The sequence below is a fragment of the Cinclus cinclus genome, chromosome 10 (assembly GCF_963662255.1).
Source record: "Cinclus cinclus chromosome 10, bCinCin1.1, whole genome shotgun sequence".
Classification (NCBI taxonomy): Eukaryota; Metazoa; Chordata; class Aves; order Passeriformes; family Cinclidae; genus Cinclus; species Cinclus cinclus.
The window spans coordinates 24,326,597-24,339,105 of record NC_085055.1 but is presented as its reverse complement, the minus strand read 5'-3'; the positions used below and the strand labels follow the sequence as shown (position 1 = coordinate 24,339,105).

The window sequence follows — 12,509 nt, the reverse complement described above, 5'->3', positions numbered from 1 at the left end:
ATTTTGCTAGAAAATGGGTGGCTTACTCTAGAGCTCTCTGGATTTAACCAGCTGATTTTTAGAAGGCTGAGAAAGCAGAAATTTTCTTTTATGTGGTCCAGTCTGTAGATTTCCAATGTGTTCTTCTCTTGGGGAGGCAATTTTTTTTCTTTTTTTTTTTATTACAGAATCATTTGTACATTTATACAGAAAGTAGAACATGTTTATAATACCAGAGAAATAAACGGTGAAATGTAATTTTTGGAGTCTCACTCAGGAGGAGCTTGTACTTCCCAGTATGTCTCAGAAAGGTGTTGCTGTTTTAGCCCTTGTTGATCAGAATGGAATTATTCAATCAGTACCAACAAAACTGACGGAAAAAAAGCACAGCAGATGACAAAATATTTCTGCTTAGATATTGCTGTGTTGATGTATAATGTGTAATTATTTTTTTTAAATGTGATCACAAAGTTAGAAACATCTCAACAAATGTATATTCAGTTTTGTAGACAGTGAATTTTATTCTTCCACATATATGGCATAAGGTTGTATGACAAATGATTTCATCAATAGCAGTTTTTGTCTCATAGAGATGTTTGCTGCATTTCCTGGATTCCTATGAACTGAATATTAGGTGCAGATTTTCAACTTTTTCATGTGATGTTTGATGTCTCATTTATCCCACAATTAAGTAGAAATTTTGATGCCTCTTGCACAGCTCTGTTGGGTCAAATACTCAAGTAGAGAACAGAAAATTAAAATGAAGAGAGCTGCATTGAGATTAAGCTCAGGTTCCAGGTATCCTGAATTTCCAACACAGATGATCCTGAAATGCTCAGTGCACGTCCCCAAGCGTGTGGAATGTGCTGGGGGCTTGCTCCATAATCCTTCAATAATACCTGGAAAAGCTGCCCACAGCACCCTGGCTGGTGGGGTCTGCTGCAGAGAAGGGGCAGGGAAGGGGTGTGGAAAGAGCAAGAACAGCACCCTGTTTTTTGGGCTTTTGTGGCTAGATATCACTGCTGGTTAGATCTGTCCCTTATGCAGCTCCTCCACGCATTTGACTGGAATTCAAAGTTACTTCTATTTTATATGGGGGGGTTTTTTATAATTTTTGGTGGTTTTTGTTGTTGTTGTTGTGGTTTTTTTGCATATTTAACTTTGAGAAAACCCTGTACCTTTCCTTTCTTCCTTTTCATACTAGGAATTTAAAAAAAGACACATTTCAGAACAGCATCTGGCTTTTTAAAATAGGTGTTTTTACTCAGATATCCTAATTAATCTCTATTTATTTATGAAATAAAAACATATACCTTCAGTTGAAATGCAATCCCATATGTAAACAGCATTTCACTTTTTACCTTTTTTTAAATTTGAGATGAGCCTTACCTAAGATGTAAAAAATTGATACTGTTCTTCTGAAATACTGAAAAGATGGGTTTGGGATGTTGTTTTTATCATTTGCTTTTGTTTTGTTGTTTGTTGGTTTTTTTTGGCTTTTTTTTAAGTATCAGAGTTTAGCCTGATCAATCAATGGAATAACACTGGCCTGAGGCTTGAGGTCTGGATGAAAATTCTGTCTGCACAAGCTGTTCCCTGGGCTCCAGTGTAGCAGTTACTTTCAGGATTGCTGCAGTGACAATATTTTAATACAACTTTCCTGGACATTCCTGCTGACATTACTGGGTTTAGTTGGAATAAAGTACTAGAGCTGCAACCAGACTTAACAATTCTGTACTCCAATATTTCAGTTAAATTGCAGGTTATTAAATAAAGCAAGCCAATTTCTGATCTTACTTAATGTACATTTCCAGTAATTCAGGATCTGATGTCAACCAAAAAAATGGTTTAGATAGTGCAAAGAAGTAAAGTAATCAGATTATCTTTCAGGAAATGTATAGTGTTTATTTCAAAGTATTTTAACGTGGTACAGAGATAGTAGAAGGATCTGCAGTTTGCAGGGTGGTGGTTTGGGTCAGATGGACAAAAAGTGTTTCTAGTTGGCCTTTGGTCCTTGGCTGGGATGGGCTGGGGGAATTGTTCTCTCCTTGCTGGGTGTGCAGTTCTTCTGCAGCTCTCTGAGCTGTGTCCTTCTCCTCAGGAGCTGTAGCCCTTCTCTGAAATCACCACCTCCTCATTCCTGAGTCTCTCCAGGCTGGGGTTTGTTCTGGCAGTGATCTCCCAGTGAGAACACACGGGACAAGCACAGCTTATAATCATGTTTTTTTTTAAAAATTAATTACACACATTAATTACATCATCAAGGCAGCAGGATCTAAGCAGAAATATTCTGTTGTGTGCCATGCTTTTTTTTTTCACTGTTTTTGTTGGTACTGGTTGAACAATTCCACTGTGGTCAACAAGGGCTAAAACAGGTTATTATGGGAAAACCCAAGAGCTGGCTTTGTGCCCTGCAAGTCTTTTGCCTCCTTTTACCCCATTCATGAGGCAGATCCCATGTGTTTCACCACTCCAGTTGGTTTTCTGGGCTTTTCCAGTGGGGCAGGTCATGTTCCAGACCAGAGCTGCAGCACTTGTGACGAGCTGGTGGTGGCACCAGGGAGGTGAAGGAGCTGAAACAGGATTCACACGGGTGATACGTGCAGTCTCTGACATGTGGAATTCAGTGAAGCTAGGTGATGAATCCAATTCTGAACAGTCTGGACAACAGAAATAGCTGTGCAAGGATCCAGGGCTTTAAAGAGGGACTCCTTAAACATGGGTGGGACTTGAAGGTTAGGAGAGCCCCCTTTGTGTCCATGGGCTGTGAACCCATCCATTCCCAATAGCCCTGTTTTCCTGATAATTATGTATGTGGAAGGGAATATTTAGCAACAGCAGAGAGTATGGGCTGCCTGACCCTGACTTTCCCCATTTTGGGTCCCTTTGAGGACTCTGCCATTAATGCTGCTGCTGTTTCTGAACTGGCCATGGAGAGAAAAAAAACCAGTGTCATTTGCCAAAAAACATCTCAGCCAACCCAGAGGTTTCTTTATCCTGAATTATAGTGACAAAAGTCTCCAGAGAAATTCCAGCAGTTCTAACTAGGGGTTGAATGGAAAGCAGTCAAGAGCAGTGGAAAGGAAAGCTCTTGCATTTTGCTGCTGTTGATGAGCTTCTGATAAGACAAAGCAGCACACAGAGGGAATCCCCAAACAAACTGGTGGAAGCCAGGAGCTGACCCATTAAATGAAATTTCTCCTGTTTTGAAACTAGGTGATCTCAGGAAGCTGTGTCACATGTCCCTGTACCTCTACAGTGGGTCATCATGTGCTTGTTTTCACATGATGATCTATGCTGAGCATTCAGCAAATAATACGATTTGTGAATAAAGGCAGGTAAGATGCAGCAGTGTTGTAATATTGTCCAAAAGCATTGATGTGGATTTTTACAATCCGTATCACCCTTGGCTTCAGAGTTCTTCCTTCCAGAGTTCAGGGTTCTTCCTGGGGATGTCAGTCCAGCTGGGTCTGCTTCTAAGATCTGAATCCTACCATCATTTTAGATGTGCCATTGCAGTGTGAAAGTTTGTACTTCGGATTGGTTTACACATGTATGAGCTACGTATCCAGAAAAAAAAACAGAATGTTGTCTTTAAAAGGCTCAGTGAACAAAAAAAATACCATCTCAGTGAAAAAGGTTTTCCTTAACATTTGTCCTCTAAATACTATCTGGCTATTAAGGCAAAACATGATTTTTCTCAGTTCTCTGTTCTAAACAATTTTTTTTTTCTCCTCAGAAGTGACATTTATTGAGTTTGCTGAAAAAGCAGGCCATTCTCAGTTATTTCTTTTCCTAAGCTTCACCTTTAACAGCAGTGTCCTACAGTGTGTTCAGCCAGCAATTTGCATAAATTTGTTGTTTATCCTGAACGCAACTAAGATAGGACAAATATATTTGAAGAGCTAGGTCTCCCCACGGTCCATTCTGGTGCCTTTCTACAATAGAATTTGGGCCTTGTTTTCTACTCAGAAGTGCTGTCCTCAGCTTCAGCACAGCTTGGCTTACAGTGAAGAATTCACTGATAGGAAAACATCTGGAATATCCAGGTGTGTAGGGGTGGTCAAAGTGCAAGATGGAACAGGATGTTCCTCTCAACATTTCAGTCCAAAGGAGCAGAGCCAGTAACTTCCTCACTTACAAAGATGCCAATTTTGAATTTTCAGTGAGAATCCCCCTGCTGTGTGTGTGAGGCTGGGAGAGTTTGGTTTGTGAACGCTCCTCCAGTTCACAGCTGGTCATGCAAAAACATCCCTGATCCCCTTTGTTACAAATGAATGCTGAACTCAGAGCTTCATACAATCCTAAAAACCATAACTCTCAAGAAAGGCTGCTCTGCAGAACTGAAACTGTACCCAGATAAACGCTGGGACAAACCTGAAGGAGTGTGGATACTTGCAGGAAGCCCTGGGTTCAGCAAACACCAGTGCTGCTGAATTCAGCTGCTCAGCTGTGCTACAGACACGGGGAGAAGCGGAGACCAGAGGTGCCCACCCCAGGAGGGAGCCCTGGTGGAGCCCCAGCCCGGGCAGGGTCTGAGAATCCCTCTGTGGGGTGTTCCCAAAGGGGCAGGAGCTGCTCAGTCAGCAGTCAGTGAGAAACAATCTGCTGCTCCTCGCAGAAAGCAGGGCTTGGCCAGAGGGATTGCTGCGTGTGGCTGCTGAGTTCTGACACGGCTGGGGCTCCGTGGGGAGCTGTGCTACAGCAGCAGCTGCTCCTTACAGTGTCCCCAGACAGCTTGTCCCCAGTGTCCCCAGCTGGTCTGGCAAAAGGCAGTTCACACTTGGATTAGGAATCTTTTTCAAATCACGCCCCCCTTTCATTGGAATTTGCTTCAGTCTCATGAAACTTAACTTGTGTCTTAAATTCCCCAAGTTTCTGCAATAATGAAAGAGTGGATTTTTGGAAGCTGTCAGCCTTTGACTGCTGCACGGAAGAATTTAAGAATGTTAGTTACAAAGATTCCAATATTAAATTATGAATTAAGCAAACCTCCCTGTGGTTTATGAAATTGCTCTTGGTTCATGACTTGAATAGTTTCAAGTGGTAAATGATACTGCAAGAAACTATGACTTTTATTCTGGTTGGTGTATTTAAAAACACAAATTATAAGAAGTTTTATTCCCATTTACAAAAAATTCCCTTTTGGTAAGTCCCTGTAATGTGGTTTTTGATTCTGATGGATATTGCTCCAGTCACTGATGTGTTCTTTTTCCTGTTTTTCAGTTATACCAGCAGAGTTGTTTCCAATGGACTGAAAGCACAAATTAATAATCCAGAACTGAAAGTTAGAGGATTGGACCCGCTCATCAACAATTTGATTGATAAACTTCAACACTTCAATCAAGTAAGTAATTTTCCAATATAAAACCATTTTATCATGGAGCTGAAGGCAAAATCTCTAGCTGGTACTGCTCATCATATTCCATCTTCCAGGATTCTAGCCCTGAAGTAGCTGTGGTGTGGGTTTGTGCTAAAGGCAGCCGAAGATTCCATTGTCCCAGCTGGGTCCAGCGAGGCAGAATTCCCTGGAAGTCTCTCCCTGGGTGTTGATGAGCTGCCCTGGAGCCCCCAGCCCCAGGAGCAGGGAACTCCTGCTCCCCACGGTTCACACGGAGCCTGGGACTGCAGGCAGCTCCTGCTGGTGCCTTTAGGAGCCTGGGATGCTCCTGGGTTGGAGGACTGTTCCTTGTGCAGCTTCTGCTGTAGATACCAATAGCTCAAACCCAAAATGAGCCTGTGAGGGTGTGGCAACCAAATGAAAAATGCTGAAGGAAGGACAGAGGGTGCTCCAAGATGAATTAACCTTGCTCCTTGATAAACATTTCCTTCACAAGCCTTTTTCTAAGGCCCCTCAGCCTAAAAGGACAGATCACCTTCAGGTTTTTTCAGACATGTGATTAACCTCTGCCTGCCTCTGACATCTCTTTGGGTCCCACAGATGCACTTGGCATTCCTGGTGCTGCTGCCATGCCCCAGAGCTGAATGTGTGACTCCCTGCTCCTGCCTGAGCCCGGCTCTGTGTGAGCCCGGCCTGGCTCTGTGCCCAGCTGTGTGTGTGAGCCCAGCTCTGTGTGAGCCCGGCTCATGTCTGTGTGTGCCTAACCCAGCTCTGTGTGAGCCCAACCCGGCTCTGTGTGAGCCCAGCCCGGCTCTGTGTGAGCCCAGCCCGGCTCTGTGTGAGCCCAGCCCGGCTCTGTGTGAGCCCGGCTCATGTCTGTGTGTGCCTAACCCAGCTCTGTGTGAGCCCAACCCGGCTCTGTGTGAGCCCAGCCCGGCTCTGTGTGAGCCCAGCCCGGCTCTGTGTGAGCCCAGCCCGGCTCTGTGTGAGCCCGGCTCATGTCTGTGTGTGCCTAACCCAGCTCTGTGTGAGCCCAACCCGGCTCTGTGTGAGCCCAACCCAGCTCTGTGTGAGCCCGGCTCATGTCTGTGTGTGCCTAACCCGGCTCTGTGTGAGCCCAACCCAGCTCTGTGTGAGCCCAGCCCGGCTCTGTGTGAGCCCAACCCGGCTCTGTGTGAGCCCGGCTCATGTCTGTGTGTGCCTAACCCGGCTCTGTGTGAGCCCAACCCAGCTCTGTGTGAGCCCAGCCCGGCTCTGTGTGAGCCCAACCCGGCTCTGTGTGAGCCCAACCCGGCTCTGTGTGAGCCCAACCCGGCTCTGTGTGAGCCCGGCTCATGTCTGTGTGTGCCCAACCCGGCTCTGTGTGAGCCCGGCTCATGTCTGTGTGTGCCTAACCCAGCTCTGTGTGAGCCCAACCCGGCTCTGTGTGAGCCCAGCCCGGCTCTGTGTGAGCCCAACCCGGCTCTGTGTGAGCCCAGCCCGGCTCTGTGTGAGCCCAACCCGGCTCTGTGTGAGCCCAGCCCGGCTCTGTGTGAGCCCAGCCCGGCTCTGTGTGAGCCCAACCCGGCTCTGTGTGAGCCCAGCCCGGCTCTGTGTGAGCCCGGCTCATCTCTCTGTGAGCCCAGTTCTGTCTGTGCCCAGCTCATCTCTCTGTGAGCCCAGCCCAGCTCTCTCTGAGCCCGGCTCATCTCTCTGAGCCCAGCTCTCTCTGAGCCCAGCTCATCTCTCTGAGCCCAGCTCTGTCTGTGCCCAGCTCATCTCTCTGTGAGCTCCCCAGCACCGTCAGTCCAATGGAGCTGGAGCCAGCAGATTTAACAGAGATTAATTTTCATTTAGAACGGGCATGTTTTCCTCCAGCCTGCAAGAACGCTCACAGCAGAGGTGTTTGCACATCAGCCTGCTCGTCATCTTTTACCACGAAAGAGCAGTGGAGCATGGGGATATAAACAGTAGGAAACCCCCCTGGTGGGTGGGGTGTGCAGGGAGAAGAATAATCTGCACAGGTAAAACTCAGGAGGAGTTGCTTTGTCCGGATCTGGGAGGTCGTTGTGGCTGTGACTGGGAGTCAGGGTTTCCTCTACTTGCTCTGGAAAAGTACAATTCTCCCTTACCTCTCATCAACCCGGGGTGGTAAATCTATCATCTAAACTGTAATTAGTGATCTTCCTTGTCTCTAATATTCTCCTAGTCTGAAGGCTGCAGTTTAGGGATTCTTTGTATCACACTGTTTGATTTAAGTCACCATGGGGGATTACAACCAGTCTGATGCAGTGCTTAATATTACACTGAAATAGGCATTATGTGGTCAGATTGATGAAAAGGATAATTCATTATTTATCTGTCTTTGCATGAAAATTTACTTTATAAATATTAGATATATGTAATAGTGTTCTATAAACACTGACAATAGGAAATAGTTAGAAATAGATTAAATCAAAAGTAGCTGTGTATTGGAAATTCTATTTCTTTGTCCGCTGTAGAAAAATCAAAATCTGCCTGGTCTGAGCTGCATATCAATTTTCTTAAGTTACATATATTTAAAAACAGTCTCAAAAAAGCTCCACTTTTTAGCCAGCAGAATAAAATCCAGCTCTTGGCTCTGTCTGTAAGTTGGAAGTGTTGCTTTCTGGTACTTGTAAGGGTTTTAGGAGAATATGTTCGTTAACTAAATGTAACTCCCATCAGATTGAGGTGCTTAGCAATTACAGATTCCAAGGGTGAAGGATTAAACAGAATACTGATTATTGCCCTAAGATGGTTTGTTCTTAAGTACTTAGAATAATATAAAATCCTTTGATCATAATTTTAGTAAGATTTCTTTGGAGATCAAAGCATCAAAGAAGTTGCTAAATATCTGAGGCTTTCACATGCAACATCAAACACATGTAGCTGTTTTCTACTTCTTGGATTTTTGTTTCAGTTGTGATATTACACAAATAAAAGCTGACACTGAAAAGCTGACTAAATTAGGAGTTTAAAGTGTCATCAATAGTGTGTGTAGACTGTAGAGTTATGCAGAATACCATTACTAATTTTATGGGAATTTTGATTTTTTCATAAGAATACATTTTAAATTTTATTTTTTTTAATAATGTATAGGGTGAAATTTAAGCACTGCTGAAGTAAGGTGTTGTCTCTATGTCTTCCAAAGCAATTCACACGTGCAGCACTGTTTGGAGCAGTAGCTGCACACAGAAGCAATCCCAGAGGGGCAGGAAGCCTGCAGAGCAGAGAGCAAAGCAATGCCCACAGTGTGCATCAGAGGTGCTTTGGTGTGGCTGGGGCCCAGCAATCTCCTACCTCTTAGATAATACTGCTAAACTACCCAGAAGAAAACATATCCTTGGAGGGGAGAAAGGTGTGAGGAGCTTTTTAAAGGAATAACATTTCTGTCTCAAGAAAACGAGCTCCAGCCATGCTGCATTTATCCCTCAGGGAGCATGGACCTGTTGGCTTTCACTCTCTCCCTGTTTTGCAGAGGTGTCTGAAATCAGAACAGCCTGCTGCAGGATCAGTTTGCTGAGGCTGGGGAGTGCTGTCAGCCCCAGCCACGTTCAAATCAACAGGATTAATTTTCCTAAAAGATTTGCCTTGCCTCAGCACTTCTTAACAATTTCTGGCACAAATCTAATCACTACTGTCTGCGATAGTTTCTCTTCCACCTTCTGCTTGCACTGCTGGAGCCCAGCTCCTCCTCATCCCTGAGCGGCCTCTGCCAGGCCAGCAGGGCTTGGCCACTGTGAGCAAGAGTGGCTGTGGCCAGACAGAAGTGGCAAAAAATTCCCTCATTCAAATCCCAACCTGACTGGCTCTGCCCTTTCTTTTAGCTCCGTATTATGTCCACAAAGGTAAAAGAACTAATGACTTCATTGACCCTAAATCCCATGGATGTGAACAAAACTCTAGTCCTGCTCCTTTTCTAGTTGGTGCATCCCAGCTCCAGCATGTTAGAAATATTCTGTATGCAAAGCATCTTCCATTTCTGCTGTCATTTAGGCTGAAATGCCACTTTGTTGGAGATTATAGCAGCTCCTCTTTTTTTTTTTTTTTTTTTCATCTGGGACTTAAATCCTCAGCACATAGTTGTTGTTTTTTTCCTAAAATGATTATGCAAATAGCAGGCTTTTTTATATCCACTTGGCAAAGCTGGAAGTAAAGTGAAATTTAGAGAATATTATTCAACAATTACTGTTATTTGCATCCCTGACAGATAAGTTGGTTGAAGGGTTTATTGTAGTGGCTGATTCACATATCAATAGAATTACTGAGCTACAATTTAGGGTAACTTTTAGTAATGCAAAAACAGATCAAGTGAAGTCCCAGGTTGATTTGGAAAAAGTGGCAGAAATAACATCTGTTCCTCCCTCTTTTTTGTGAATAGAATAGATGTGAGCCACAACTGATGGTAAACATAATAATCACCCATTGCACCTTTTTTGAGTACTACTTCTTGCCACAAAAGCACACTTAAATGTTGTAATGTTTTTCTTCAGCTCAATGCTTTTCATAGTTCAAGCTGAACTGATTCTCAGGCCAAGGTTAAAAATCCTCAAGGACAAATTGCACTGAAAAGTAATGAGAATGCTGGAAAAAGTGAAAAAGCTGTTACTGTCCATTTATTAGCAGGGAGATACGAACATTCTCAAGGGATTATAATATAATAAGTATTATACAAATTTTACTTATTTGGTTTTTGTCAGCCTAAATCTACTCTTGACAGGTTTTGTGAATCAGCGTGTTTGGCTCTTGTCAGAGATGAATGCTTAGGGCATGGCTGCAGTTCAAGACAGTGCAATAACCCAGAGCAGAAAATGAGAGTAATGTCAAAGCAAATCTTCCTGAATGTGGACCCATGTATTTAATTTTTTTTTCTCTGCCAAAGTCTCTTGGAGCTGCCAGCTGAACTAAGAAATGCATGTAACTTAATTCCTTTCAGACTCCTATAGAGGATTCTGTTCTGAACTCTTAAAATCAACAGCACTGAGATGTTTCATTGCAATAGTATGAGCCAGCCATAATTTAATCTTGAAAGTGAATTTAATTGAGTTATACAATGGGGAATAATACAATAAATAATTTAAGTAGTACTTAATTTAAAAGTGTGTATTTTTTGGACATCTATAAAATTTATTACATTGTAGAGTTTTTATATGAGATATGAGTGGAAACAACTGGTTTGATTTTTAGACAAAGTTGTAGCTGACTTGGATTAGGATTCAGAGTTTTCTGTTCTTCATTTCATCCAGTGAAAGCATGGAAGGAAAGGCATCACCTGAGAAAGACTGTTGCTTTCCTACTTCTGTCCCCAGGTATTTCAAAGCCCCAATAGGCTTAGAGGTAACACTGCTTGTCCCCCACATCCCTCCCCAAACAGGCCCTGTCACTGTCGCAGAAAAGGGCATTTCCCTCTCCCAGCCAGTGGGAGCTGCTCAGGACACAGCAGAGGTGTCAGTTCTCCAGGGCAGCTTTGCCAGGCTCAGGGACAGAGAAGCCTCAGAGATGGATCTTGCCTCAGCTTGTCTGCAGCTCAGCTAAAAAGCACTTTTTCATTGAAGCAAACACTTCTGCAGCTTTTTGAATTCACCTCGCTGTGAAGGCATTAACAGCCCTCACCACCTTTTCCTCCCAAAGCAAACAGCAGTGATAATTGAATTAATACCACAGTTATTGGCTGATTAATGAATAGCACCAAGGCATGCAGATACTAGAGAAAAATAAAGGCAGAATTTATGAAACCTGAAACAATTACGTTGAAGATCTTGTGAAGACCAGAAAAGACCAAATGAACTGTATTGTTTTGGGTTTTTTATTTCCTGCCCTGCTTTATAAAAATTGTTCCCCCTTACAGTCAAATAAACTATCATCTCGGATTACTTCACCAGTTATACAAAGTTTGTTTCTCATCCTATTTCTTTAATATGTTTGTCCTTATTAGATTAATGGGCAGTTTTTCTTCTCCCCTGCTAAGTCAAATATGTCTTTGCTTCCAGATATAGATGCCAAATGTTCAGCTCTTAGATAAGTTATGATTTTTTTTTCATAATTCACATGCAATTAAGCAATTCATCCCAAGGCTTGAAACAATCCAGCTTACTCAAAGACTGAGAAAGATCTTTCTCTGTGTGGTCTCTTCTGTGTGGTTTTCTATTTCTTAGGAAATATATATATCTACATCTATATAAAAGCAGAGCAGCTGACAGTGATTTAGTCTCTGGGCTGTTCATCTGGAGATGTGGGATCTCCTTGTTCAGGGCTGGGCAGATCCAGACTGTGGGCAGTGGTTTTCTTCTCTCCTATCCACTTAGGTTTTAAAAAGAAAATAGTTTGGAAGCTCTAACCTTGGTTCTGTTGTGGCACTAAAATTCCTGTCAAAGCCAGAAGCTGGTCCATGAATCAGAACAGGAGTACTGTTCAGTCCAGTGCACTGAAAAAAAGCCATCACTGGAACATTGTTTAATAGGCAGCATATATTAAAATTGTCATTTGGTGCTAATTGAGGTGCATGCCATCCCTGGCTGAAATCAGTGTACTTTTGGTGGTCTGACAGCTGCAGGTTGTTTGTTTGGTTTTGTTAAACATAGTGACTTGAGATATAATTAAATAATTTTAATTAGAATTGAGAAATTACCTTTTAGTATTAGAACCAGGAGCAGGGTTTCAGTAGAAACAGTAATATAAAATACTGGCTCCACTAAAGTAGAATTTTAAAACAAGACAAATCTAAACCTCAGTGTAAATCCAGCATATCTTATTATGTGCTAGCAAATATGTAATGCTAAAATGGCCTTTTATTATTCATGTGTTGTGTCTCAGAGTGTGCTGTGCTATTTGTCTTGCAAGCCTTCTCAGAAATTATTTGCCCAGATGGACCATTGTATGTGGGGTTTTTTTGCTTATTGCAGGAAATCAGTTTTAATAAATCAAAATCACATATTGAATCTCAGTAATGACTTCAGCCAAGTGGGGGAGAGGAGAGCAGAGCTACTCTTTCAATCTAGAACTGAGCCAAAGCATTTCACATACAGAAAAACAGAGCTTGAAGAGTCTTACTCTAAAATAATAAAAAATATGGGGTCTGTCCCTTGGTGTGGGTGCCCAGTTCTTCCAGCTGCTGAGTGAAACCTGAGCACTGGGAAGTGGTTTGGATGCTCTGGTGGAATTGCTGAGGAGAGGATGGTGGAGGGACCTG

The 12,509-nt window shown here is 43.0% G+C and overlaps 1 protein-coding gene across 1 annotated transcript in view; it reads left to right on the top strand.

The window, feature by feature from the left end:
- LOC134047740 (glypican-5-like) overlaps positions 1-12,509 on the top strand; it is a 330,546-nt gene that overhangs the window by 183,339 nt on the left and 134,698 nt on the right. The window contains exon 7 of the mRNA XM_062499109.1: positions 5,206-5,326. Coding sequence (XP_062355093.1) covers positions 5,206-5,326 — 121 coding nt within the window. The remainder of the gene's footprint in view (positions 1-5,205; positions 5,327-12,509) is intronic.